Source organism: Panicum hallii, chromosome 7, assembly GCF_002211085.1.
Source record: "Panicum hallii strain FIL2 chromosome 7, PHallii_v3.1, whole genome shotgun sequence".
Classification (NCBI taxonomy): Eukaryota; Viridiplantae; Streptophyta; class Magnoliopsida; order Poales; family Poaceae; genus Panicum; species Panicum hallii.
The window spans coordinates 46,657,349-46,680,170 of NC_038048.1; the positions used below are offsets into that span (position 1 = coordinate 46,657,349).

Here is a 22,822-nt window from a genome sequence, read left to right on the forward strand (position 1 = left end):
AAGGTAAGTTAACCCTTTTTTCCTGTAAAATAAAATGAAATTTTATTTTTATTTAAACACAGTGGGTCGGTATAATCCTAGAGTTCGTAGCACGTGTGTGCACACTTACTCGATAAACTTATGAATATATATTCTAATTTCATGAGAATCTTCGAGAGACTGAATCATTGTGTCTTAATATTAACATGTTGATCGTGTAGCACTAAACAAATAATTAGCAGAAAATATGAGCATCGTGACGAGTCTAATATGATGAATATGTTGCACCACATGGAACTGACATGGGAAAGGCAACTTTTAAAATGAGAATGCAAATTTCGGGAACAACTTTAGGATGGTCACTATTATTATTCCACCATAGCTGTCATTCCAAACTGCCAACTTCTAACGATAGTCTTAACCCTTTAGGTCAGATGGTTTTCATAGTATTAAATTGCTTGCCACGTAAGCAAAATGCTGATATGGCAAGAGAGTTAACAAGAAGAGAAGAAAAAATAGAAACGGTTTCTCATGCACGACCAGTTTCAGCTTGATCTCCAACGAGCGAGGACACCGCGAGACCCGCGTTGGGAGGGGACGCCGTTTCTACCCCCACTCAATTTGTGGGACCTGCGATCAGGGCCTCTCTGCGCTGCTCCAGCATGCCATCTACCTCGTTGGCCGACGTCTCACCGGCTGAACCTAGCTCACCTTTGTCGGACTGTGCCACTCCAACCTCCAGGGCACCGGATCTGTGGCAAGAGAAGGGGAAGAGAAAGGGGCCGATGCCGTCGCTCCGCTCGCCGGTCCGAGCTTCACCACCACAGCCTCGCCTTGCACTTGCAGCGATGGCCACGGCTCAAATCTAGCATACGAGGGTAAGAAGAGAGTCAGTACCAGCGAGCATGACTTCTGCAAACAACAGGAGGCTGCATCTTAGTAAGATTTTCCTTTTCAAATCCACCTGCAACAAGCAAAGCGAGAGCATGAAATCCACCGAAGAACTCCAAGTACGATGAGAAATCAACCAAACTTATAGCACAAGACCAAGAGGAATTAAGAGGCAGCCATCTCGCTCACCAAGTATCTCCACACAGACACACCTACATCTCAAGATTATAAATAGTCGGCTATAACTGCTAGAAAGGACAGCCGCTATGGTATCTAGCCCGCTAAAATCGGTATAACCCACTAAATAGCGGTTATAGCCCGTAAAACACCGTAACGTCTGCCGCTAAACGTGTTAGCCCGGCGATCTAAAACCATGCTGCCTCCACGACGCATGCCTAGTTAGGCCGTCACGGAGTCCCGTTCTCCTTGCATGAAGCTTAAATAATCCCGCGGCACGGTCGACCGCCCGCACTGGCTGAGATGGTGGCAGTAGTAGAAGCAGCTAGCTCGCCGTTGCGGGGCCGCGCGAAGCCCTCGCGTCGCCGGCGCCCGCGAGCCACTCCGAAGCCCCCGCACCACACGCCGAAGCCGTTCTCGATGCCGAGGGCCGACCAGGGTGCCATCCACGTCGCGCCACCCCTCGTGCTCGCGTGGCCGCTGACCGCTGTGCCGGTCTCAGTCCTGGCCGTCGAGTCATCACCATGCGAGAGCGATGGGTAGAGGAAGACAGGATTCCGGGGAACAAGGTGATAAGAGAGGAGGAGTAAAAAATTATTTATGGTTCATGTGAAGAAATTAAATGGTTGGAGCTGTAGTTTCTTTAGATGGTATCTTGGTGACGTAACAGCATAGACATTTGTTATAGATATTATATGTTGGAACTAGCCTAGCTGGGATCTTGCCTGCAGGACAGCACTCCAATGGCAAGCTGGAGTTGGCCTCCAACCAAGACAGGTGGAGGATCAGAACCTGCTCTACTACGGGAAACGGGATGTCAGGTGAGATTCACCCCTGGCAATCTGGGATGTCAAGACCCTGAGACGACGACCGACGAGAAGCTGAGGTCAGATCGACCCTGGGGTACTCGGGATATTTTCTTCCCGTAACCGCCGTGGAGTCGTGGCGGACCTGGGCTCCCTGGAGCTGGAGGCGCGAGGCAGCCACACGTGCCCCCGCCCCGCCCGCCGGTCGCCGCCACGGCTCGAACGTCTCTCCGATCCCTCCGCGTTGAGCTATCCACCCAACCCCTCCCAGATTCCAGCCCCTGCCCTGCCCCTGCCCGGATAGCAGGCGGGACGCCGGAGAGCCATGAGGAGGACGCGTATAAAACTGCGAAGCCCGGTGCCCAAAGTGAGGAGGGCGCTCGTTCTCGGAGTCGGAGAAGATCGGGAGAGGGCACGCCGCCGGCGCCGCCGCGGCAGCTGATCGCCCGAACCCCCACCCCACCCGCCTTGGCGTACTGGCAGCAAAGGTCAGTCAGCCATCCCCCCACTTTCTCCACTTACGGCTTGAACCCTTCTTTTCTATACCATTCCTTGATTGCCCTATGCATAATTTCTTCTTTCCCGGGGATTCAATACGGGGTCGGATTGGGGCGTGTAGTTCATCCAGCTTTGTTTTGCCCCACTCAGTTCTGCACTGCACCTGTGGACACACTCTTAGCATGCACGAATTGCAGCAGGCCACTTTGCAACACGCGCGTGGGCCACGTGTGCTAAAAATGTTTTTGCTCGTCAAAAGAAAGTACACTTTTTGAAGACAATGATAAAGTGTTTCTGCTATCCCTGTCTTGACTTATACTTTTCATGCTTATCTGTCGAATTGGTGTCAGTTAGACTTGTTTTAAGTCTCTTCATTCTCGTTAAGGCCATCAGAAACAAGATAGGAATATATAAGATGGCAAAATCATGGCTTGAATTTTCGATCCAAAGATACATAGACAGCCCTTTATTCTATAGCCGAGAATAACTGTTTAATTCCTATATTAGTAATAATGGAAAGTTCAAAAAAGTAGTACCCAAATGAATATCAGATTTCAATGGGTGCCACTTTGTCAAGAACAGGGCGGTGTTATTTTGTCAGAACTGCTAGACGCCTCCCTTCATTTCTTATCTTTTGTATTTACATCCATCAAGTTGTTGTCTTAATGGCATTCATCGGCACTTCGAGTCGTACTACTATGGTTAGCTGGTGTCTCCATAAAACTGTGGCTATCGCTATCAATACAAGTTGGGCTTATCCTGGATCTGAAAAATAAAATCCACACTTCATCAGTACTCATATTATTTTTAACCAAGAACGGTGATTCAATCGAAACTTTTGATGTGCCTTCAAAATCATTTGCTGATTTTTTCCCTGCAGCTGCAACAGAGCAGCTTTTGTTGAGTTTCTGCAACTTAAATAGACCTATTTGTCTTGAATTATTGGCTGATAGGGACTGGAGGAAAATGACCCTTCTATATGCCTTGTACCATTGTACCTCTCTTTCTCTTTGCATCATTCACTTCCTTTTTTCTTAGGTTTACATCTACCACTTTTGCTTTGTCGGCCAATAGTGCTGACCGAAAAGACAAGCACATACACTTGGGTTGCATCCGGTCAATATTTTCATGGGTCTCCAACTCTCAAGTTCTCGACATAGTTCTCTTTTTCAAGGAACAAAGGAAATCATAGTCTTCATGCTATAATTTATTGATACGATGGGCAGCACATCTCACACGGTAATTATTATACTTATTTAACTGATAGTGTGAGACCAACAACCTGAAAAGCCTAGCAAGGTTCCTTTGATCCTCCTTTTAATGAAAGACATGCAGCTGTGCATTTCCCCAAAGACAGAAAAGGGGAATCTTGCTAATCACACCTCTGTCCAGCCGGATGCAGCCAGGCTGAGCCCGGGTGCAGCTCTATTGATTGAATAGCTTATCCTGTTATCCACACCGATTACTAACTACATATACACTGCTGGTGCTGTAGTAGTAGGAGGTACATATATGGTACAGCACGACAGTAAATATAGGCTGGTCCTCAAGCATTAAGCCATAATTAAATGATCATTTGTAGTATTAAGAATGTAGAACTAGACTCAACTTCTAGAGAGGCATCAAACTGATATCACTTGAAGGGCGGAGCTCTGTAGAACATATCAGCACCAATTGTGTTTGCTATATGAATCTGTATCTTCAAATAGGAACTGATCACATGTGGGACTGCTGAACCGCATAGAAATCCCTCCTTGTTACAATACCCAGTTTAAAAACACCCAAATTTTGTTTCATCTAGCTTACAGTCTTATCTGAGGAATGCCATTTAGCTATGTTCTGATGCAGCAGAAACCAATGTTTTCTTTTTAAGCTCTGTCGATCTTGAGGCTCTCAACAAATCTCTTGTAGTTGTTGATATTTGATGGTAGGAAGTCGAGGAAGTCCTGGAAGCTACTTTCCCTGTACATTTCTGGGTGCTCCTCATCAACCAGTTCCTCAGCACAGCGAACCTTTTCATCCATGGGGAGACCATGAATGCTGGCAATAGAAATTCTTGCTTCATCAGGATTGAGTACGGCTCGATGGACAAGGGACTTGATCTGACCATTGCTCAAGACTTCCAGGTGATCCCCAATATGGACGTGGAGGGCCCCAGGGACTACAGGGACAGCCGTCCAGGTGTTCTCGTCATGGGGCATCACTTCAAGTCCTGGGGAGCTCTGCAGCAGGATGGTGAGGAAGCCATAATCGGAATGGGCAGCCAATCCAACCTTGTCACCTTGATGTGAAAATTGTGGGTAGTTGTTCAATGCAAGGAACTGCATTCCATTCTCAAGTTTTTCTTGCAGGTACAGTGGTTCTAGTCCTAGACCCTGGAGAATAGCATCCATGAGTTGCATTGACACTCTCTGTAGTTCAACAGCATAGTCCCCCATCTTCTTCCTGGTGTCATTAAAGAAACAACGTTAGTATAGCTGGTGGCAGTGCATTACATTCATTGTTCTGATGACGTGAAGGATTTCTGCAGGTTACCTATACGTTGGCGGTTGCATTGGCCAGTACTGTACCCAGTCTTCCAGAGGGTTGGCGTAGTGCTTTAGGAATGACCTGGCTTTGCTGATCCCGTCCCTCGAACTCGTGTCATACCTGATAGGCCGTCGGATGTCGGTCGATGCGAACAACTCTTTGTACTCCGGTGAAGTTTCAAAAAACTCCGAGGCGGCTTCAAGGGCGCCCTTCATGATGGATTTGCTGACACCATGGTTTACCACCTGGCAGCATCAGTACAGAGGTATCAGCATTGACAATGACATTAAAGCATCTGAAATATGTTGGCATGTAGTTTCTTCGTTTAAAATGCCATTGATAATTAAGTTGGTGAGGTTGGGCCAGCATGAGTTGCGCTTTGCACGTGTGTTGTAACCTTGTGTTACCGATCATGCAGTGCAGGGTGAGTTCAACGTTCATTGTCAGCAAACAAGTGTCGGAGAATAAGGAGCAGCAAGAAAGCAGCAGACACTATAAGTCACTAACCTCGAAGCATCCCTGCTTGCGGCACGCGCGCGCCATGTCCTGGATGGCAAGCGCCCGCGTGGCCGGGTCCTTGCTGAGCCTGCCAAGGTTGATCACGGGCAGTGGCCACGACGACGCCGGCGGCAGCTGCCCAACCTGGCTTGCCATGGATGCTGGTAAGAAGCAGGGGGGCATGCCTCGTCCTCAACCGAGAGACCAACAGCTGAAGAATCTCGTGTGCTCTAATGCCTCGTCTTCTAAGTGCAGGTGTGTTGCAGTGAAGCAGGTGCTGCATGCCAGGAGCTGTATTTATAGGCCCTACCGGCTCTGCAGCTAAAAGCAGGAGGCCAGGAGCTGACACGGAGTGGTACAGCTGCCGGCCACTGTGCTGTGCAACAAAGCCTGGGCAAATACCTTGTACGAAGACTTTTGAGCGCCCTGGATGATACAAGGCTTTCAGAAGATTCGGTCCAGGAGCAGGCCGCGGCATCCACTCTGCGCGCGCGCGCGTGCCCGTCCAGGTGAACAAGATCTTCCCCCCAAGAGGCAGATCGCTTCGGTTCCTATCGCTTGGCTTCGGGAGTGGTCACCAGCTGTGACCATTTTTCTGCTGTTCCCGCGCCAAGTTGCGGCCGGGCACATTCATCCCTCTTGCTAGTTGCTTGGCCAATTCGTGTGTGGCCGATGCGGACCGGACCCCAGATAATGCTTTGTTTTTGCCGCGGGGCTGCGGCGGTGGACGCCGAATCCACGGCAAGTTGGGGCGCCGGCCCGGTCTGGGGCTGGAGAGGTTTCCGGTTTCGGCTGCTGTATCTGTATGCTGACAAAAGGGCTCTTTTGGGGGAGGGACATCCATCGACACAGCCCAGGCTTTTTGTCAGAGGCGGCAGGGCACAACGAAACTATTTCTGTGGATTGCGTGACTGGAGATCTTTTTGGGCGCTGCGGCACGCGCCTCTTGTCGCACGAGTCAGTTGGCAACTTGGCATTATTTTTTTTATAAGAAAAGAAGAACTTGGCATTTTTGGAGCTGTAGCAGATGATCAAAGGGCATTTCTTTAGGACTCGGAAAAATTCTCTGAGACTGAAATGGTTGTGCTATCAGGATGGAACCAATAAGTTTTGTTGGACCAGCGGTGGGTGTGCACTGTGATGTGCTTACCAGCTTATGCTTTTAATTTGACATTAATATCAGGGTGGTGTGGAGCATCTTGTACTCTGATTGGATATTGAAATAATAAAAATTTAGATAACTTTGTTGTACAACAATCATTGCCGGTACATGTTTTCTGAAATTGAATTAGTATCTCTATTTTGCAACACATATATCACAAGAAAAGTAGCTGACCAAACGCCTGGTACCAAAGCGATAATTAATTACCCTACATAATAGTTTTGCGTTGCATATTTTTCCGCTCTTTCGAGAGAGTACGAAAGGAAGAACACAATGTCTACTGCTATTCATGTCCAACCCCATTAAAGAAAACACAGTGTTCGATACAATACGAGAAACATCAGAGATCCACTGGCATCCAATCAGATTGCAGTCATAAAAGTGGTTAGGTCCTACTCCCTCCATCCTTCACTTTTGTTGTTGCATCTTCCGTACGTATGTGCGTGCCTTATTAGGGATCATGTAACCAATCAGTAGATCAATCATGCGATGCAAGAGGGCCGACAGGTGAAATATGTTTGTTAATGGCCGTTGTGTTCCGTGCACCCCTCCACGCGGGGTAGGCATGGCAAATGGCTTCTCTTCCTGATAGGATAAGGTGGTCTTGGATGGTTGTGGGACGGATGAACCTGGCGCGGGGATGAACGGATCAGGAGGGGCTCACGATTCAAGTCACCTGCTGATGCTGAGGATGATGCATGTCGCCGCTACCCTCCAGAATTGCTCTTTTTCCGGGCGTCCATGGTGCTAGTGGCTACTGGGCGGATGGCAGGGTGAGAACCGAGAACAAATGCGGTGGTGTAAGGATCATTTGCTTTAAAAATCAGAAAGCTAACGAGAAGCTTGTACTAACCGCCAAGTCAATCGCTGAAGAGTGCGTGCTCAATCACATCTCCCTTTTGGCATGGCATGGCATGTCCATCCCAATGCGATGCAAGCCCTCCCAAGGGTAGGCGAGGTTGGTTTCTGGAATCTCATGAAAGACATGGGCAGAGCAGAGATGGGAAGAGAAGAGAGAGAGGATCCCAGCAGAGTAGCTGGTTCCTTCCTGGCCCTGTTGCACTCCAGGATCCTGGGCTCGGCGTGGGGAGCAGAACCTGCCTGCCCGCCCGCCCGCCGCTGGTGAGGTGAGATGCATCATCATCCCCTTTGCTCTGTTCTGTTCCGCGTCCGCGGGCGGGACGCATCGTCCTCGTTTCAGATCGGCAAGCCGCGAGGGCGCGGCTGGAGTCCTGTCCTGGAAGCCCGGACACGTCCGTCCCCTCGGCTTCTCCGCTGTCCGCTCCGCGTTCGTTCCCCCTACCCGCTGGGGCCGCTGCCCGTGCGCGATGCCCCCCACCCACACATTCCAGCGCCCTGCCCGGCTGCCTGCCCCAGCGCGGCTCGATCTGCCGACAAGTATAAATGGCAAGAGTCCGAGTCCGATCACAGGGAGAGGAGGAAGGCCGGAGCAGCCGCCCCAGCCTCGGTCACGGGCCTCACGGCCAGGAAATTCAGGAAATGGAGGTAAGTTGCTTCCACTGCCTTAGCTCTAGCTGCATCTTCTTCTCGTCAGTCCTCACCACCTCCCTATTCCTTTCGGGCTAGAGCCAACTGTTTGGATCACCGGCGCCGACCCACGTGTGCTTCGGACAGAAATTGCACAAGGCCAACTCTTTGGCTCACACCACATTGCCTTGCCGTGGCCAGAAATGGAAAGTGTGACCAAGACCAACGGTTCCCCTCCTCTTTTCTCACCCATGTAGTCCGGCACCGGCAGCTTGCCTCCCAGTTTCTGCTTCCAAATTCTGTTGAATTTTCTGCAGCCACTATTCACCAGCTTCGTTGAATTTTTTTTCTACTGAAACAGACAGACAGTCAGACAGACATCCCTGTCCTGAACTACTGGCATATGGAAACTGCCTGAAAATGACCTTTGTATGTGCCTTGTACCATTATACTTCTCTTTACATCTTTCTTTTCCCTTTTCTAGTAATAGCGTTTTACGCCTTTCACTTTGGCTTGTCGGCCAATAATTCTGACCACATCTCGAAACTCATACGCGATTGCATTGACGGACACATAGTCTAAGACCAAACAAACTACCTGAAACGCTTTGCAGGATTCCCTTGATCCTCCTTTTTTATGAAAGGGACACGCAGCTATGAATCATAAAGGGATAAAAAGTCAACCTTGCTACAGTTCTATCGAGCTCTACCATAAGTCTGGTACAATACTCCCAAACTTCTCACTACTGTTAACCATATATATACTCGTATGTATACTGAATTACCAATAGATACAAAGGTACACAACATGATGGTAAATATGTACAATCCTCACTAGTGGAGATCAATGAGGAGAGGAGCTTCACAGTGCATATCTGCAGCAACTGTGTTTTCTATATTATGATTTATGAACATGTAGCAGCATTGCATCATATAGATACTCCTTGAAGATGCAGTTGAAGATACCTAAAATATGTCTTAGATAGTTTACTCTCTTTTCTGAAGAATGCAATTTAGATATGTTCTGGTGCAGCAGAACTACGTGTTTTGTTATTCATCTCTGTCAATCTTGAGGCTCTCAACAAACCTCTTATAATTGTTCATGTTAGACGGCAGGAAGTCAAGGGATTCCTGGAAGCTGCTTTCCTTGTACATTTCCGGGTGCTCCTCATCGACCAGCTCCTTGGCACAGTGGACCTTTTCATCCATGGAGAGACCATGGATGCTGGCAATAGAAATTCGTGATTCATCAGGATTTAGAATGGCCCGGTGGACAAGAGACTCGAGCTGTCCATTGCTCAAAACTTCCAGGTTGTCCCCGATATGGACGTGGAGAGCCCCAGGGATCGCAGGGACCGCTATCCAGGTGTCGTCTTCATGGTGCATGACTTCAAGCCCTGCGGAGCTCTGCAGAAGGATGGTTATGAAACCATAATCGGAATGAAAAGCCAATCCGACCTTGTCACTGCAGTGTGAAAATTGTGGATAGTTATTCAAGGCTAGGAACTGCACTGCATTCTCAAGTTTTTCTTGGAGGTACAGTGGTCCTAACCCGAGACCTTCAAAAATTGCTTCCATAAGTTGCATCGACACTCCTTGTATCTCAGCAGCATAATCCCCCATCTTCTTCCTAGTAAGAATTTTTTTTTGAAAAAAAAAATAGGCCACTAGACTAGATGGCAGACTAAGATATGCTGCAGTGAAAGAATTCTGCAGATTACCTGTATGTTGGTGGGTTTATTGGCCAGAATTGGACCCAATCTTCCAGGGGATTAGCATAGTGCTTCAGGAGTGATCTGGCCGTGCTGATCCCGTCCCTTGAGCTCATGTCATATCTGATAGGTTGTTGGACGTCAGCTGACACAAACTTCTCTTTATGCTCCTTGGAAAGTTTAAAGAACTCCGAGGCAGCTTTGAGGGCGCCCTTCATGACAGACTTGCTTATGCCATGATTTACCACCTGTCAGTGTCAGTAAAATGGCATCAGCCTCGACATCCGGCCATCTGAATTTTCTGCTGCATGTGTTTTTTTGTTCCTTGATCAATACTAATTTTCTTTTTAACAGTCATTGTAACCAGTAAAATGCCATCTGAAGTGCACGTGCATCGTAGTTTTCTTCCAAGTGCAGCTGGAGTTCAGTGCCATTGCCAGCGCCAAGTGTTTAGGAGGACAGAGCAACAACAAGCAGCTTGCACAAACCTGGAAGCATCCCTGCTCGCGGCATGCCAGCGCAATCTCCTGGATGACAAGCTTCCTCATTGCCTCACCCATCCTCAGCCGGTCAATGTTGATCTCGGGCAACGCATGCGGCGACAGCCATGAGCCTCTTGGCAGCTGCAGGTGGCTTGCCATGTATGTTGGTCAGAAGCAGGCTGGGGCTCGCCCTGAAACTCCAGACTAACAGGTTGACAATACGTACTCTAATGCTCTTCTTTGAAGTGTTTGTGTTTCCGGTACAGAAAATGTGCATTCCAAGGGTGGTATTTATAGGCCCTGCTGATTGCTGAATCTGCAGCCAAAGAGAGCAGAGAAAAAGCATGCGAGTGAAGAGAGAGGAGAAAAGCACACGAGGCATCCACATTGCAGGACTGGCCAGCGTGCAGAACCTTTTGTGAATCAAGACTGCGCTAATCCACTGCACATTTGTGAGTGATCCAGTCCAGGAGCAGGCCACAGAAGCCTCGTCGTCTGTCCAGATGGAGGAGATCTTCTTCTTCGAGGCTCAGATGGTTCCCTTGGTTTCGGTAGTGCTCACCAGCTGTGCCTGTTTGTTTGTGCCAAGTTGGTGCCGGGTACATCCCTCTTGCCGTCTTGCATTTAGGTGCCATTGTTGCCATGTGTGGCTCAGCTCATGTGGACTAGTCTCCCCTCCCAGATAATGCTTGTTTTCTTGCAGGGTTGGCACCAAGAGCCAAATCAGAGGCAAGAGGGGCATTATCAGTCACACAGAGGGATTTCCGGATTTGGCTGCTGAAGCTGACAAAACTGCGCTTTTTTGGGGTGACTTTAGTCATGCCTTTTGGCATCTGCAGGACAACTGAACTGGAGACCTTTTAGTATATATTTTACGGAGTAGTATATAATAACGGAAAACATTTCAGTACTGCAGCACACGCAACCCTTGTTGCGCTAGTGGCTGACCTGGTTCAATGGTACAGTGGCAACTGGGCCAGATGAATAGATGATCATGACCACTGGCCCCGTGCTCTCTAATCGCATGTGTTGAGATGGGCCGGATGCACTGCATTGATCGCTGGTGCAGAAAAAAAAAACTCTTATATCTATCCAGGTTCAATATTCTCAAGCACGGATGAGACCATGATTGTGGAGATCTTCAAGCACGAATGAAATGCATACCGTACCTTGGAGACGATGATTATAGTGATCTTCATCACACATGGGTGGATGTTTATTAACAGGCTATGTATTTGGGATTTTGCTTTGGTCTTGGTTGCTTGGAGCCTCAGCTATAGGTTAAAGGACAGTTTGGATCGGTTATTAGCTGACAAAAGTCTACGGCAAGTTACTAGGGATCTACCAAGGATGCTGAACTTGCTCCCACTAAAAGAGGTGACAACTGGTGGAGGCTGAGGCCTCATCTATGTCTAAAGTTTTAGTACTTTGCAGAATTCAAACCAAAGTAAGGATACACGATACTCGGGCTCACAAGCTAAGTTTGGACTGTTTCAGATGCCTTGATAAAACTAACAATGAACAGAGTCACGCACTCATGCTAAAACAAGGCTTCTACGAACTTCTAAAAGCATAGCGACTAGCTCTGATATCAAAAGCATCACGAAAATAACTCAATTTAGAAGATAACTGAGAGCCACTTGCATTCACCGTTAACTGCCAATTAGAGTAAAATGTTGCTACAAACAGAAATTTGACAGAGTTCATCTAAAATGGTACCTTTAAGATGGTGCAAGGAGAAAGTTAATTTCATAGCAGCTCGATCCCAAACACCTATTCATTTAATCGCATTCTTCTCAATCCATGTTTTCCACCAGTCACTGGCTTAAGAAGTGGTACCAGCATTATTTTGCTTTCTTGATAGCACCATGACATTGAAGCTGATGGAATCAGGAATGTTGCGCATGATACCCTCAATGACAGGTACAGCATCCTGGTACAGTACAGTATACAGTTATTATTGCAGGCAGGAAACATATAATTGCAAATTCTAATGACCAACATGACAGCCATGAGTTTATGTTATCTATTTTGTATGTTCAGATTTATTTAACCTCTAATCTAACAATAAATGGATCACATATGCAAAGTTTTGAGTCAACCATGATTTAAGGAACCATAGTAAAGGAGCACCCAATTTAAGGAAATGCAACAGGATGTGGAAACAGAAACTAAACTTGCAATACCTGCAGTAAACTTTTAGAAGAAGATGAGCCATGCTTTATAGGTCCATCCTTCATTCCATCAAGCTCAGTAAGTGTTCCTACAAATCAATTGAGTTCCTTTTTGACGTGCAAATACATGAAAAAGTGGAAAATGGATGTTAAAAAGTTTGGCCTTACGCCCTTACCATTGACAGCCACAAAACAAATGTAGTGCTCTTCCACAACATCACAGAACTGGCAAAAAGGGACCAAAGTCATTATCAACAAAGAATGGCAACGAAATAAATCAGAGAAAACATCTGGCTTATTTTCTTTCTTTACTTCTTAAAAACTCAATGTCAAACCTGTTGATAAGCACAACATGTACAAAGTACAAACTGTAAGCATATGTGTATAAAGTACAAACTTGTTTATTTATCTTCGACTTAGAGTGACAATAATCATGACAATACTTCTTCTATACGGATTGTTTATATTTTTGAGTCAGTGCCCCAGTGGCATTTATGTAAACTGTTAAGGGGTGGAGTTGATTTTGTCCTTGGTTCCTTTTTCTCTTTAATAAAATATACACCTACATATAAAAAAATACTTTATCTATAAACTAAAATGGCAGGGTTAAGCTCACAGTCACTTTTTCTGTCCCACACAGCAGTCAGAAATTTAAAATTATACTAACATAACACATGAAAAAGAAGGTTTCAAGGATCACAGAACTGTATAACTGTATATACCCCTATATGCTGATTGCAGAGGATATCTGCTCTTTTAATGTTTCCCAGTTTCAAGTTTCAACCCCAGTTCACATACACAATGAAACTAGTACCACAGTACCTCCGTGACACCAGCACTGGCGGCCAATGAGTGAGCCTTCGCCATGGCATCGTCCTTCTCAAGAAACAAAGCACGCTGAAAAGCATGGCATGCGGTATAAAGAAAAAACTGTAAGATTGATCAAAGTAACCTGGAAATGAGCACAGATTCTGACGAAACAAACAAGAACCTCGTATGGGTCCATGCTTGCAGTTGATTTGAAGAACACGTCCAAGCATGAATTCTCCACTACAATGGACCAGACAAGTTCTTCATTTCAGAAACAAGGGGGAGAACAAGAGAGATACCAAGTACTTATAAAGAATTTGTCATGCTACATATAGTCGTCTGAAGTAACCTAAATTAATTTCTGAAGATGAATTTCCAACAGCGTGGATTAAAGCGATAGTTCCACAAGCATTTCCCAATGATTCAATCTGCTTAATGAAGTAAACCTGATCCCATGTTTCCTGCTACACAAGAGGTATGAAACAAATATGAGCAATAAAGGGAAAAGCACTGGTTTATGCAAACCATCTGGAGTTTGCCATGATATGAAGAAAAGTGGCATCCACAAGGAACAGAATCGCTCACCTTCTCTCCATAAGATAAGAGTAGGTCTGAAGGGTAACTTGCATCCTGCAGTGGAACAAGAGTGCATTTCAACAGAAGACTGAACTTGCCTACTAGCTCAGAAAGTCAGAAAAAGCAAAGCAAAATTATGCACAGTCCACATAAAAAATTAATACATCTCTATACAACAACAAAACATTACATCCGTATTCAGATGAGTTTTGTTGCACACACATCTTGGGAAAACTTGTTTGTGTACTCATTAGTCATCACTAAGTGTGCCGTGCCAAGACTGCCAGCAGTCACGGTGATATTATCTGAGGGTTATATGCTTATATAGCACAAGTTATAGTGAGGCTTGGTGACTAATCACTAATCAGGCGACTGCACTCCAACAAGAGGTGTTGCCTCAATGCAGCACCATTGCTTGCGCTTCCGTTTCTGCAACTAGAGTCCGTCCCCACCCCCCCACCCCCTCCACCCCCAAGTTACTGTTGACACTCCGCACTGGTTTGGGACTTTGCCAATGGTGATGATGAGTAATCCGGAAACTGCTCATGCTGGCACTGGTCTGGGTGAACAAACGGATTGGAGCCCTAATTTCCCCAAAATCGCGAGGGAAATAAGCATGTTTGATGTGCCTCTCCTGATTCGGGGAGGAAAAATGTCCAGCGTACCTGGGGCGGATCAGGGAAGCAGAGAGTAACGGCGAGCACAGGATGGGGCACCATATCCAACGCGTCGGCGTCGAGCCCGTACACGTCGTGGAACTCCGCCTCTTCCTCCGGGACGCCCAGCGACCACATGAACTGCGATCGCGGCCGCAACGAGGTCATGGAGGCGAGAGCGAGACCATCAAATTGGTGGCCACGGATGCAGGCAGAGGAGACGTACCTGGTTGAAAACTTCGGGGCTCGACTCCAGCGGCGGCCACCGCTCGCCGGCGGAGGCCGGAGCCGACGCGGCGGGGGACGACGGCAGCGCCATGGCTGGCTGTGTTTGCGCACGGCGGAGAGCGTACGTGTGGGCTCACGGGTCTTGAATGGGCCGAATGCGTGCCGCGCCTTGTATCCGTTGGGCTTGAGTCTTGGAGCCATCGTAATCTGTGCTATTTCGGCCCATATTCACCATTTGTTAATTGCAGGTCATGATAAGGAATCTAATGACCCATTGCACGACATGGGGCCTTTTGAGCAGTAAACTAGTAGTGCCAACCAACCGGCTTGATCTTGGCCCCAGCAGGGGGGCGGCTGCGAATCCAGGACTGGGCCGGACTGTATTGCGTTGTGTACTAGTCACTAATCTGACCACCCTTAGCTTTGCATTGGGAAAAGGTGTGGTGTTCTAGAACGCGAATCCGATCTCTCCACGGACGAATGGAGTGCAGAATATATACTGGAGTAGTGCGTGGTCGTCGCAGCTGGAGAAGAAAAACAATGTGTCCTTGATTGCATATATGTTTCCTGACGATCTATCTGCCGGGACGGACCCAAGCCGTGTAGACTAGTGGTTCGGATAGGCTAATTGCTTCATCATCCAGGTTGGAATGGCTATGGCCGCCAAGGTAACCACTTGGGATTTCTTGCTTCATTACTCTGAACTCTGGAGCTGTGTAGTTCTCTGGAAGCGGTAGTTCGTCCAGGTTTAATTCTGGATGCTCATGGTTGCTTAACGAGATTGCTGATGTGTTGTCCTGCTGCATGCGCAGACGGTGGTGCTGCTGCTGGGCCTGCACGAGAACGACGCCAAGGAGAAGCGCAAGGTGCTCAAGGCAGTCTCCACTTTCCCTGGTGGTTTCGCCTTCCTTTATCCGCTGAAATCTTTGAACTTGGACGGAATTTTTCACAACTCCTTAGTTTCCTGTTTGTACAAGCAAGCCCAAATTTGTTCTCAACTCTGACAACAACAACCTGATCGATCGCGCAGGCCTCGACCTGATCGCCATCGACATGAAGGAGTGCAAACTGACGGTGGTCGGCCTGGTGGACCCCATCGAGCTCGTGACCAAGCTGCGCAAGCTCTGGCACGCGGACATCCTCTCCGTCGGCCCGGCCAAGGACGACAAAGCAGCAGCAGCAGCCGCCGCCGCCGCCTGGAACCACAGAGACGGCGGCGGCGGCGTAAAGGAAGAAGGCGACAAGGGGCACCAGGTACAGGAGGTGACGCCGGCCAAGCAGGTGGAAAGGCCCGCCGACGACATGCGCTCGTGGCCGCACGCGGTGGTCTACCCCCCGCGGGACCCGCCCCCCTACCCCCACCCCCACCAGTACGTCGCCGGTGGCCACGGCGCGCAGGAGAACTACCGCCACAACGGCGCCTACTACGTCGCCGGCGGCCGCGGCGCGCCGGAGAACCACCCCCACAACGGCGCCTACGTCGCCGGCGGCCGCGGAGCACGGGAGCACCTCCCCAACTCCTACCCCTACGTCGCCCGCGGCTACGGGGCGCAGGAGAACCCTCCCAACGCCTGCGCTATCTGCTGATGATGAACTGTTGGTCATGGCGCCACCGATTGTTTTTGGTTGGTCCTCTGAACTTAGCTGTGCTCATCCCTGCACCTGGGTTGGCTGTAGAGGCGACTCAGGAAGTCAGAATCCGCTGCAGCGCTACTTCTGAATTCTGATCAGGGTGCGTGTAATATGCATATACTTGTAAGTGATTTTGTCCTAGTATCTTGGTATATTGAGGCACGAGTGAAGAGTGATGAGGGATCGGGAAGCAGATTATGACGGCGAGCGCAGGCTGGAGTCACAGTCTCCCAGATGAAGATGAAGCTCACGTTACGGTTACATTCAAACAAGCGATGGCGCCTTCCCGTTCCTGCCGCAGCCACAGGCAACCTGAGCCGAGGGGCGTTGGGGAGGGGAGCTACCATGGCGCGAGCGGAGGATCTCACGCCGTTGCGCGCGGTGCCATGTGCATGTCCAGGAAGCGGGCGGCGGCGGCGGCTCGGAAAGAGGCCGGCCGGGCGGCCGGCGCGTTGATGCCGATGGTGCGCGGGTGCGCTGCGGCAAGGCAAGGAGGACGCGGGTCGCGGCCAGAGCCCATGAGAACAGAGGTGTCAGGGCCTGCGATTGGGTCGATCGCGACCGCAGAGATCCGATCCAAAGGATGATAACGCCCCAGGGGGGACGGTATTTCATTTACCGTCCACCCCGGACGGTATTTCGTTTACCGTCCACCCTGGGTCGTAGCCGCGCAACGCCAGGCCGGGGCACCGGAGCATCCGGCGGCATCCTCCGGGAGCAGATTCCAACAGGAACGGCCTGGCGGCCGGCCCCGCCGCGTGCAAGCGTCCTCGCCTGCTTCTGTTTCGGCACACTACTCGCGGCGTTCGGACAAAATCGTCGCCGGCGTCGGTCCAGTCCAGAATGCGCCGCCGGCCGGGCTCTCCGCGAGTGCGCGTCCCCAATGAGGGCACCTAGCTGGATTGAGAGGTTCCTGCGCGCGCACGGTGGCGGCGACATGGCCTTGCCCCGGAAGAGCGCCGCGGCGGACCGGAGGGAGGCCGCCCGGGCACCGGCGTGGCGAACGCGGCCTGGCCTGGTGCCGGCGGCGCCCTCGCAACTCTCGACCAATTAAGCAATTTGCAGCAGCACGTCTGCAAACAATGAAGCTAAAACAAGGTTGAACCGTACCCTCACCGTAGGGCTCCATTAGGCCGCCGAATGTGAAGGCCACGGCCGGCACGCTCCGGCGGATGGAGCATGCAGCCGGACGCCTTCAGAACAGAGGCGATCCATATTCCATGGGGTTAGTGACCTGACTATGACCTTGCCGACGCCGACAATCTTGCGGTTGCAGGACTGCGAGCGGATGCTCCACGTGAGGTGGCTGCCGCGGTGGTGGCAACCTGAACCGAGGGACGACGTTGGGTAGGGAGAGGCAGGGAGCTACTTTGATGAGAGTAAAGGAGATCGTGTGCGGCGGCGTAACCATGTTCAGGGAGAGCGTGGTGGCACCTTGGAGCGAGACCGCGGCCTGCCGGCGCCGTGAGCACCGATGGAACGCGCGCCGCGCGGCAGGCCGGCCTGCAGCTACGGGCGCGGGTCGTGGACGGCGCTCTTTAGAACAGAGGCGGAGGCGGGGCCAGGGATCGGATAAATCACCGCCGCACGCATCCGATCCAACGTACGGCAAGGACCCAGGGTGGACAGTATTTCATTTACCGTCCACCCCGGACGGTATTTCAATCCCCGACCACCCTGGCCGTAGCGGCGCGCGCTTCAGGCGGCGTCTCGCCGGAGCGCCGGAGGCCCAGAGCGACCACGCCGTATCAGCTTCGACGGCGCCATCATGGGGAATCCTTCTCCGATCACGCCGGAGGCCCTCAGGAACGGTTTGGCTCGCTGGTGCCTGGTGCCGCCGTGCCGGGAACATGCTCGCTCGTCTGCTGCCATTGCGACTTGAGCTCGTGGCGTTCGGCCAAACTCGTCGTGCGAGCAGCAGCGACGTGCTGTCCACGGCGATTGTCCCGTGCCGAACGTGTTGCGCAGAAAGGGCTTCGCCTATTCGGCGGCCGTGGCTGCGCTGCTGGTCGTGGCACAGAAAGACGGCCCCAAGGACGACGTCCGGCGACGTAAGGCAGGGCACCTTGGCCATAAGCTTCGCGCGACGTCTGGACGAAGGTCCGCCGCATCCGGGCTGGCTCCCGCATCGACGGAGCCTTCCTGGAGAGTCCCCGTTGCACGGACGCGGACGCCCGCGGCGGAGGGCGGCGTCAAGAACAGCGCATGTTTCGAACACCATCCACCCTAGATCCTCCGTTTCCCGGCGCCCGGCGGCACACACACAGGAGCCCAAAAATCCAGCAAGAATTTGAGCAGACGAGCAACGGATTGCCGGACCATGGTATGAAATTTCAGACCGTGACATGATCCATGGAGAGAGAAGCGAAAATAAGAAGAAATCGCAGGGGGTGGACGGCCCCAGGTCCCCTGATTTTTCAGCTTGCGTGTGCCTGCCGAACGCCCGTATGCCTTCCTTTGCTCCGGTGAAAGCTAATCCGATCACTCAGCGAGATGGTAGTTGAGGCGCATGCATCCCGGCCGCTATCGATTGTGTCTGCCATTGCCAATTTGTCATGCGGCGGCCGGCGTTCGTACCGCAGGCGCAGGGGCTAAACCCGTCGCCGGCCGGGTGCTCCGTGAGACAACGAGAGAGCGCTCGCGGCGAGGAGGATGGCATCCGGAGCCCCAGGAAGGTGCGGGCTGGCCGTGCCGGGTCGGGTGGCCTGCGCTAGCAATGGAGGCATGACGGCCTCATCGGCGAGTACGCATGGCGCGCGGCGCGGACGCTTCGGGCCGTTCTGTTCGGCCCTTGCGGGGAACACTGTTCACCCCGCCGGCCTGCGCGGCGGCGTGTCCACTTCGCGCGACAGGTCAGCTGCGCGGCACGGAGGGAGGCCGATCAGCGCGGCGACCACCGGTGGGGGCGTCGGCGCGGCAGGCCGGCAGCTACAGATGTGGGTCGTGGACGGCGGGCGCCCTTCAGAAGTCAGAACAGAGGCGGAGTCGGGGCCAGGGATTGCTACACACTTGAGCTTGAGCCACTCCTCCATGACGCGTCGACGAGACGACGACGGCGGAGGTCACCATCATCGCCGCGGCGTCCGTCCGTCCGCCAACGATCCCCGCCGCGATTCAGCGCATGATTCCGCGGCGTCAAGACAGAAGAGAGAGAAGTGTCGACTCATCCTACACATTATGTTCACAAATCAACGATCAGATCAGTTTGAAGCTGACGTCAGGGGGGATTCGCATTCAGCTGCCAGCATGTGTCATTCTCTTGCAGAAAAAAAGAATCATGGTTCTAAAAATAAAAATGCCTCCACATGTGATGGGCCCCTGAAGTTTGACCGACCACCTCAACGTGTTTGAACGTTTGACCTGCTCGCTTGTCTCTGCCCCCCTGGAATTAAGTTCGGATTATAAATACATGTCCCGGCCTGTGATTTCAAAGCTTTCAGCGTCAGGTGACGAGAGCGATGCGGTTGCAATCCAGCAACAGTTGGCTATGTTTTCGAACATGGCGGCTACGACTTTATTTTCGCACAGGCAAAACGCAGTCGCCTCAACGACTTGCAGCCGATCGAACTGTTTTCCGGATGCTGTGTGCGTATGCCAACTTCTGTCAGTACGTAGATGTTCGTTTGTCCGTCAGAGTCGAAGCAGAGAGATGAAGAACGGAGCAGAGGCGGCGGCTACGAGTGAACGCATACGGGCGCCAGTGGCGGTCGACTCGTCTCTCTCTCTCTCTCTCTCTCACCCCCTCCCCCCCGTCCTAACCTGCCGGATTAGGACCTAAACCATTGTTACTTGCAGGCCACGATCGGCCGATCTTCATTATTTGGTCCAATTATTACAGGCTTTCTTTCACTGAGCTTTCATAGTAGCAGTAATTAATCAACCCGGCTTTATTTTTAGTTCTAAACCTCTAGCCCTAGAGGGACGGCTGCGAATCCACGGCACGGCTGTCAGTTTGTATATGTGCTAGTATATATATCGCACACTGAACTACACTGTCACTGCAGACGCAGTGCAGTGGATTAACATAATAGATCGTGCGTGCACGTATCCTGCTTGTTACTGGCCCTGGGAGAAGATCTATCGAGCGTGCCGATTAGCAGAGCTGGTCTAGATAGTGACTATTCAAAGCTAGGTCATGTACTTGCTTAGTGGGCGTCTATCCGGCCTTGCTTGGACAAGCTAGGATAGTAGTATAAGAAATCTAAAGCTAGATCGTTGTTCCAGAGGCCGGTTCCAATTTGCCCTCGGAAGCGTAACCAACCCAGCAGCGACACGGATATCTGAAGCGTTCCACTACACTACAGCTGCTACTACCAGTAACGGAGCTAGCTAGCTAGGCCGGCGTTGGCTTTCCAAAAGGCGACGCCTGACCCTGACCTGACCTCGGCATCGAATATCTTACCCCGTGCTCCTGTCTCGAGCTTGTCAACATGCTTACACCTGACCTGATGGCTGATGTCCTGATCCGGGCAACGCAACATGCATGCGCGATCTGAATTCTGATGCTGATTCATCCTTGCACCGTTGCCTCCTCCTAGCTAAACAGACGGATCGCCCGAGTGGAGCATGCTTTGCGCTCAAGAACCATGCATCCACAACGATGGCAAATAATGGAAGCGGATGTATATGATGCAACAAAAAAAATCTATTATTGTTTTTCTTCTTTAATTTCTTGTTGTCCAATGCATCGCACTTGAATTCTTTTTGCGTCAGTAGTTAATGTGTGCGGGCCAAAAGGACAGGGATCGGAACAAATTAAGTATAGAAGAAGGCGTTTTCTTCCTCTCTGGAAGCTTTTTTTGATTAATAAAAGAAGGCGCGCGTATGGTTAATTATTCGAAGCTTTCAGCGTCAGGTGAGAGCGATGCAATGGAGTATTCGTTATTGTTTTTCGTTTGTCAACGAACTCCTCCTTCCTGGGACCAATGCGTACGTACGCATGTGTAATTCCTATTGCTACTACTTTGCTAGCACGCATCAGTAGTGATCCGTCTATCTGGCTGGCTAGTTGCAATTTTTTTTAAAAAAAAATTTAAACAAACAAGACGGAGGGAGTTTATATTATTATATTAACAAGAAATTAGCCGTGGAGCGCTTAGCGCTCATCCGTCCGCTCTCGTGCCCTAATTAACACGGACTAATGAACTAGCTAACCCAGTGTCGTCATGATCATCGATGCTCCTTTTTTTTTTTTTGCGAACGACGGCTGCGAATCCACTGCACGCCTGCTGTCTGTATCTATGCTTACTGGGCTGCCACCACAAACTAACGTAGCGCAGTGGATTAACAAAACACAACACGTCAGGGTGCTACAGACTGATCCGGACTCGACTCTGGAACTGGAAGCTGGACTCCACAAGTTAGTACTAGTAGTATGTTGGAGCTGGTCAATGTTTGACTAGTCAGCGCTAGAATGCGAACGGTAGTGTCAATGGAATCCAGCTCTCGTTTGACCGGCGATTGACCCCGTTAGGTCATCAATTGACCCATTCCAATTTTTTCCCCCTTCTAGAGGGCGATTGCAGAGCTTGCCTATGGAGGAACGATGGGCATTTCGCTCTCTCGTTTCGAAAACTCTAACTAGACCGGAATTGGCTGATCTAGGCGGGGGGCAGTGGCCGCGTGAACGCGTTGACGACGATGCAGAGATCCTTGGCACCCAAGGTATTTACAGGATCAGCATCCATGTCGCGTCCCCATCCCAACTCCCAAGTGGCCCATTCTGGTCCAGCTCGGCGGGCCAACCACGCGGCTAGAGGAGAATCGTCGTGGATTTCGGTGATCGCGCACAGGCAGATTCTTTTCCTTTTTGTTTTTGTCCCAGCACGGTTGTGCGTCTCGACGTTCTGCAGGTACGGTGCCGGCTTTTCAAGGGGGCGGGCGGAAAAGCCTGGACACCTTTTGGAATAGTAGGAATGAGCTCGGCTCCTCTCTTCCGCCGAGACTTCCAGATGAGACAGCTGATCCGGGCAAGGATCTGATCTGATTGGAAAGGCGTCAGAAAGCTTGTTGTGACGAACGAACGCACCACGAGGCTGGCCGCAGAGAGGAGCCAGCGCGCGATCCGACGCCGCTTGGGCCACGTGACGATATGTGCAGCGAAATTTCCTTGCAACCGTTGCTTGCTTCATGATGAGTGGAGACGACGACACCAAGTCAACTCGGCGACACGTGCATCCAAATTCAGTATGGAGACAGACAGGCAGGCAAGATGATTGTGCTCGAACCATCGTACACTAGTGAAGTACTCGATCGAGTTAAGTTAACTGCCTAACTGCTGCTGCTGGCCAGTAACAGTCGCACTCAGAGTCCCTCTGAAACAAAAACGTGCCACCCAAAAATCCTCAGTTCTTTCTCCCGTCAGCACGCGAGATCGATTGTGCCGACCATATAGCAGTATAGCACTAGTGTAGCAATAGCTAAACCATGCCGTACTGCTGTAGCGATATCTTAGGCGAGGCAGCTCTCTCTCTCTCTCTCACTCTCGCTTCCACTATCAGCTAGAGCTATCTGGCACTGATCGCA

General features: G+C 50.7%; 4 protein-coding genes and 1 long non-coding RNA gene across 13 annotated transcripts; 2 read left to right on the top strand and 3 right to left on the bottom strand.

The window, feature by feature from the left end:
• Positions 1-1,930: 1,930 nt before the first annotated feature.
• On the top strand, positions 1,931-6,629 carry LOC112899208. 6 transcript variants are annotated; one of them, XR_003230014.1, is made up of 6 exons: positions 1,931-2,341; positions 2,552-3,590; positions 4,263-4,702; positions 4,882-5,145; positions 5,299-5,542; positions 5,634-6,629. It is a non-coding gene; the product is annotated as an uncharacterized LOC112899208 (long non-coding RNA). The 6 variants fall into 6 exon arrangements; XR_003230016.1 differs by having other exon boundaries at positions 1,943-2,341; positions 3,390-3,590; positions 5,634-6,619; XR_003230013.1 differs by having other exon boundaries at positions 1,947-3,590; positions 5,634-6,619.
• On the bottom strand, positions 3,599-5,563 carry LOC112899206 (flavanone 3-dioxygenase 3-like). Its single transcript, XM_025967584.1, has 3 exons — positions 5,388-5,563; positions 4,887-5,125; positions 3,599-4,796 (listed from the first exon to the last, which is right to left on the bottom strand). Exons 1-3 carry the CDS (start codon positions 5,559-5,561, stop codon positions 4,220-4,222), a joined length of 990 nt encoding a protein of 329 aa, XP_025823369.1. The 5' UTR covers positions 5,562-5,563; the 3' UTR covers positions 3,599-4,219.
• A 2,154-nt stretch (positions 6,630-8,783) lies between the features above and the next one.
• On the bottom strand, positions 8,784-10,891 carry LOC112899205 (flavanone 3-dioxygenase 3-like). 3 transcript variants are annotated; one of them, XM_025967583.1, is made up of 5 exons: positions 10,635-10,891; positions 10,448-10,537; positions 10,228-10,362; positions 9,749-9,987; positions 8,784-9,657 (listed from the first exon to the last, which is right to left on the bottom strand). In XM_025967583.1, exons 2-5 carry the CDS (start codon positions 10,496-10,498, stop codon positions 9,078-9,080), a joined length of 1,005 nt encoding a protein of 334 aa, XP_025823368.1. In that variant the 5' UTR covers positions 10,499-10,537; positions 10,635-10,891; the 3' UTR covers positions 8,784-9,077. The 3 variants fall into 3 exon arrangements, with proteins under 3 accessions (XP_025823368.1, XP_025823367.1, XP_025823366.1); XM_025967582.1 differs by having other exon boundaries at positions 8,784-9,492; positions 9,580-9,657; positions 10,448-10,721; XM_025967581.1 differs by having other exon boundaries at positions 10,448-10,721.
• A 947-nt stretch (positions 10,892-11,838) lies between these two features.
• On the bottom strand, positions 11,839-14,824 carry LOC112899207 (ubiquitin carboxyl-terminal hydrolase 3-like). Its single transcript, XM_025967585.1, has 9 exons — positions 14,664-14,824; positions 14,447-14,578; positions 13,791-13,835; positions 13,555-13,669; positions 13,387-13,445; positions 13,218-13,292; positions 12,572-12,620; positions 12,408-12,484; positions 11,839-12,154 (listed from the first exon to the last, which is right to left on the bottom strand). Exons 1-9 carry the CDS (start codon positions 14,754-14,756, stop codon positions 12,047-12,049), a joined length of 753 nt encoding a protein of 250 aa, XP_025823370.1. The 5' UTR covers positions 14,757-14,824; the 3' UTR covers positions 11,839-12,046.
• A 284-nt stretch (positions 14,825-15,108) lies between these two features.
• LOC112900393 (heavy metal-associated isoprenylated plant protein 39-like) lies at positions 15,109-16,449 on the top strand. Of its 2 annotated transcripts, none has more exons than XM_025969226.1 (3): positions 15,109-15,333; positions 15,478-15,531; positions 15,696-16,449. In XM_025969226.1, exon 3 carries the CDS (start codon positions 15,719-15,721, stop codon positions 16,250-16,252), a length of 534 nt encoding a protein of 177 aa, XP_025825011.1. In that variant the 5' UTR covers positions 15,109-15,333; positions 15,478-15,531; positions 15,696-15,718; the 3' UTR covers positions 16,253-16,449. The 2 variants fall into 2 exon arrangements, with proteins under 2 accessions (XP_025825011.1, XP_025825010.1); XM_025969225.1 differs by having other exon boundaries at positions 15,140-15,333; positions 15,478-15,559.
• Positions 16,450-22,822: the final 6,373 nt, after the last annotated feature.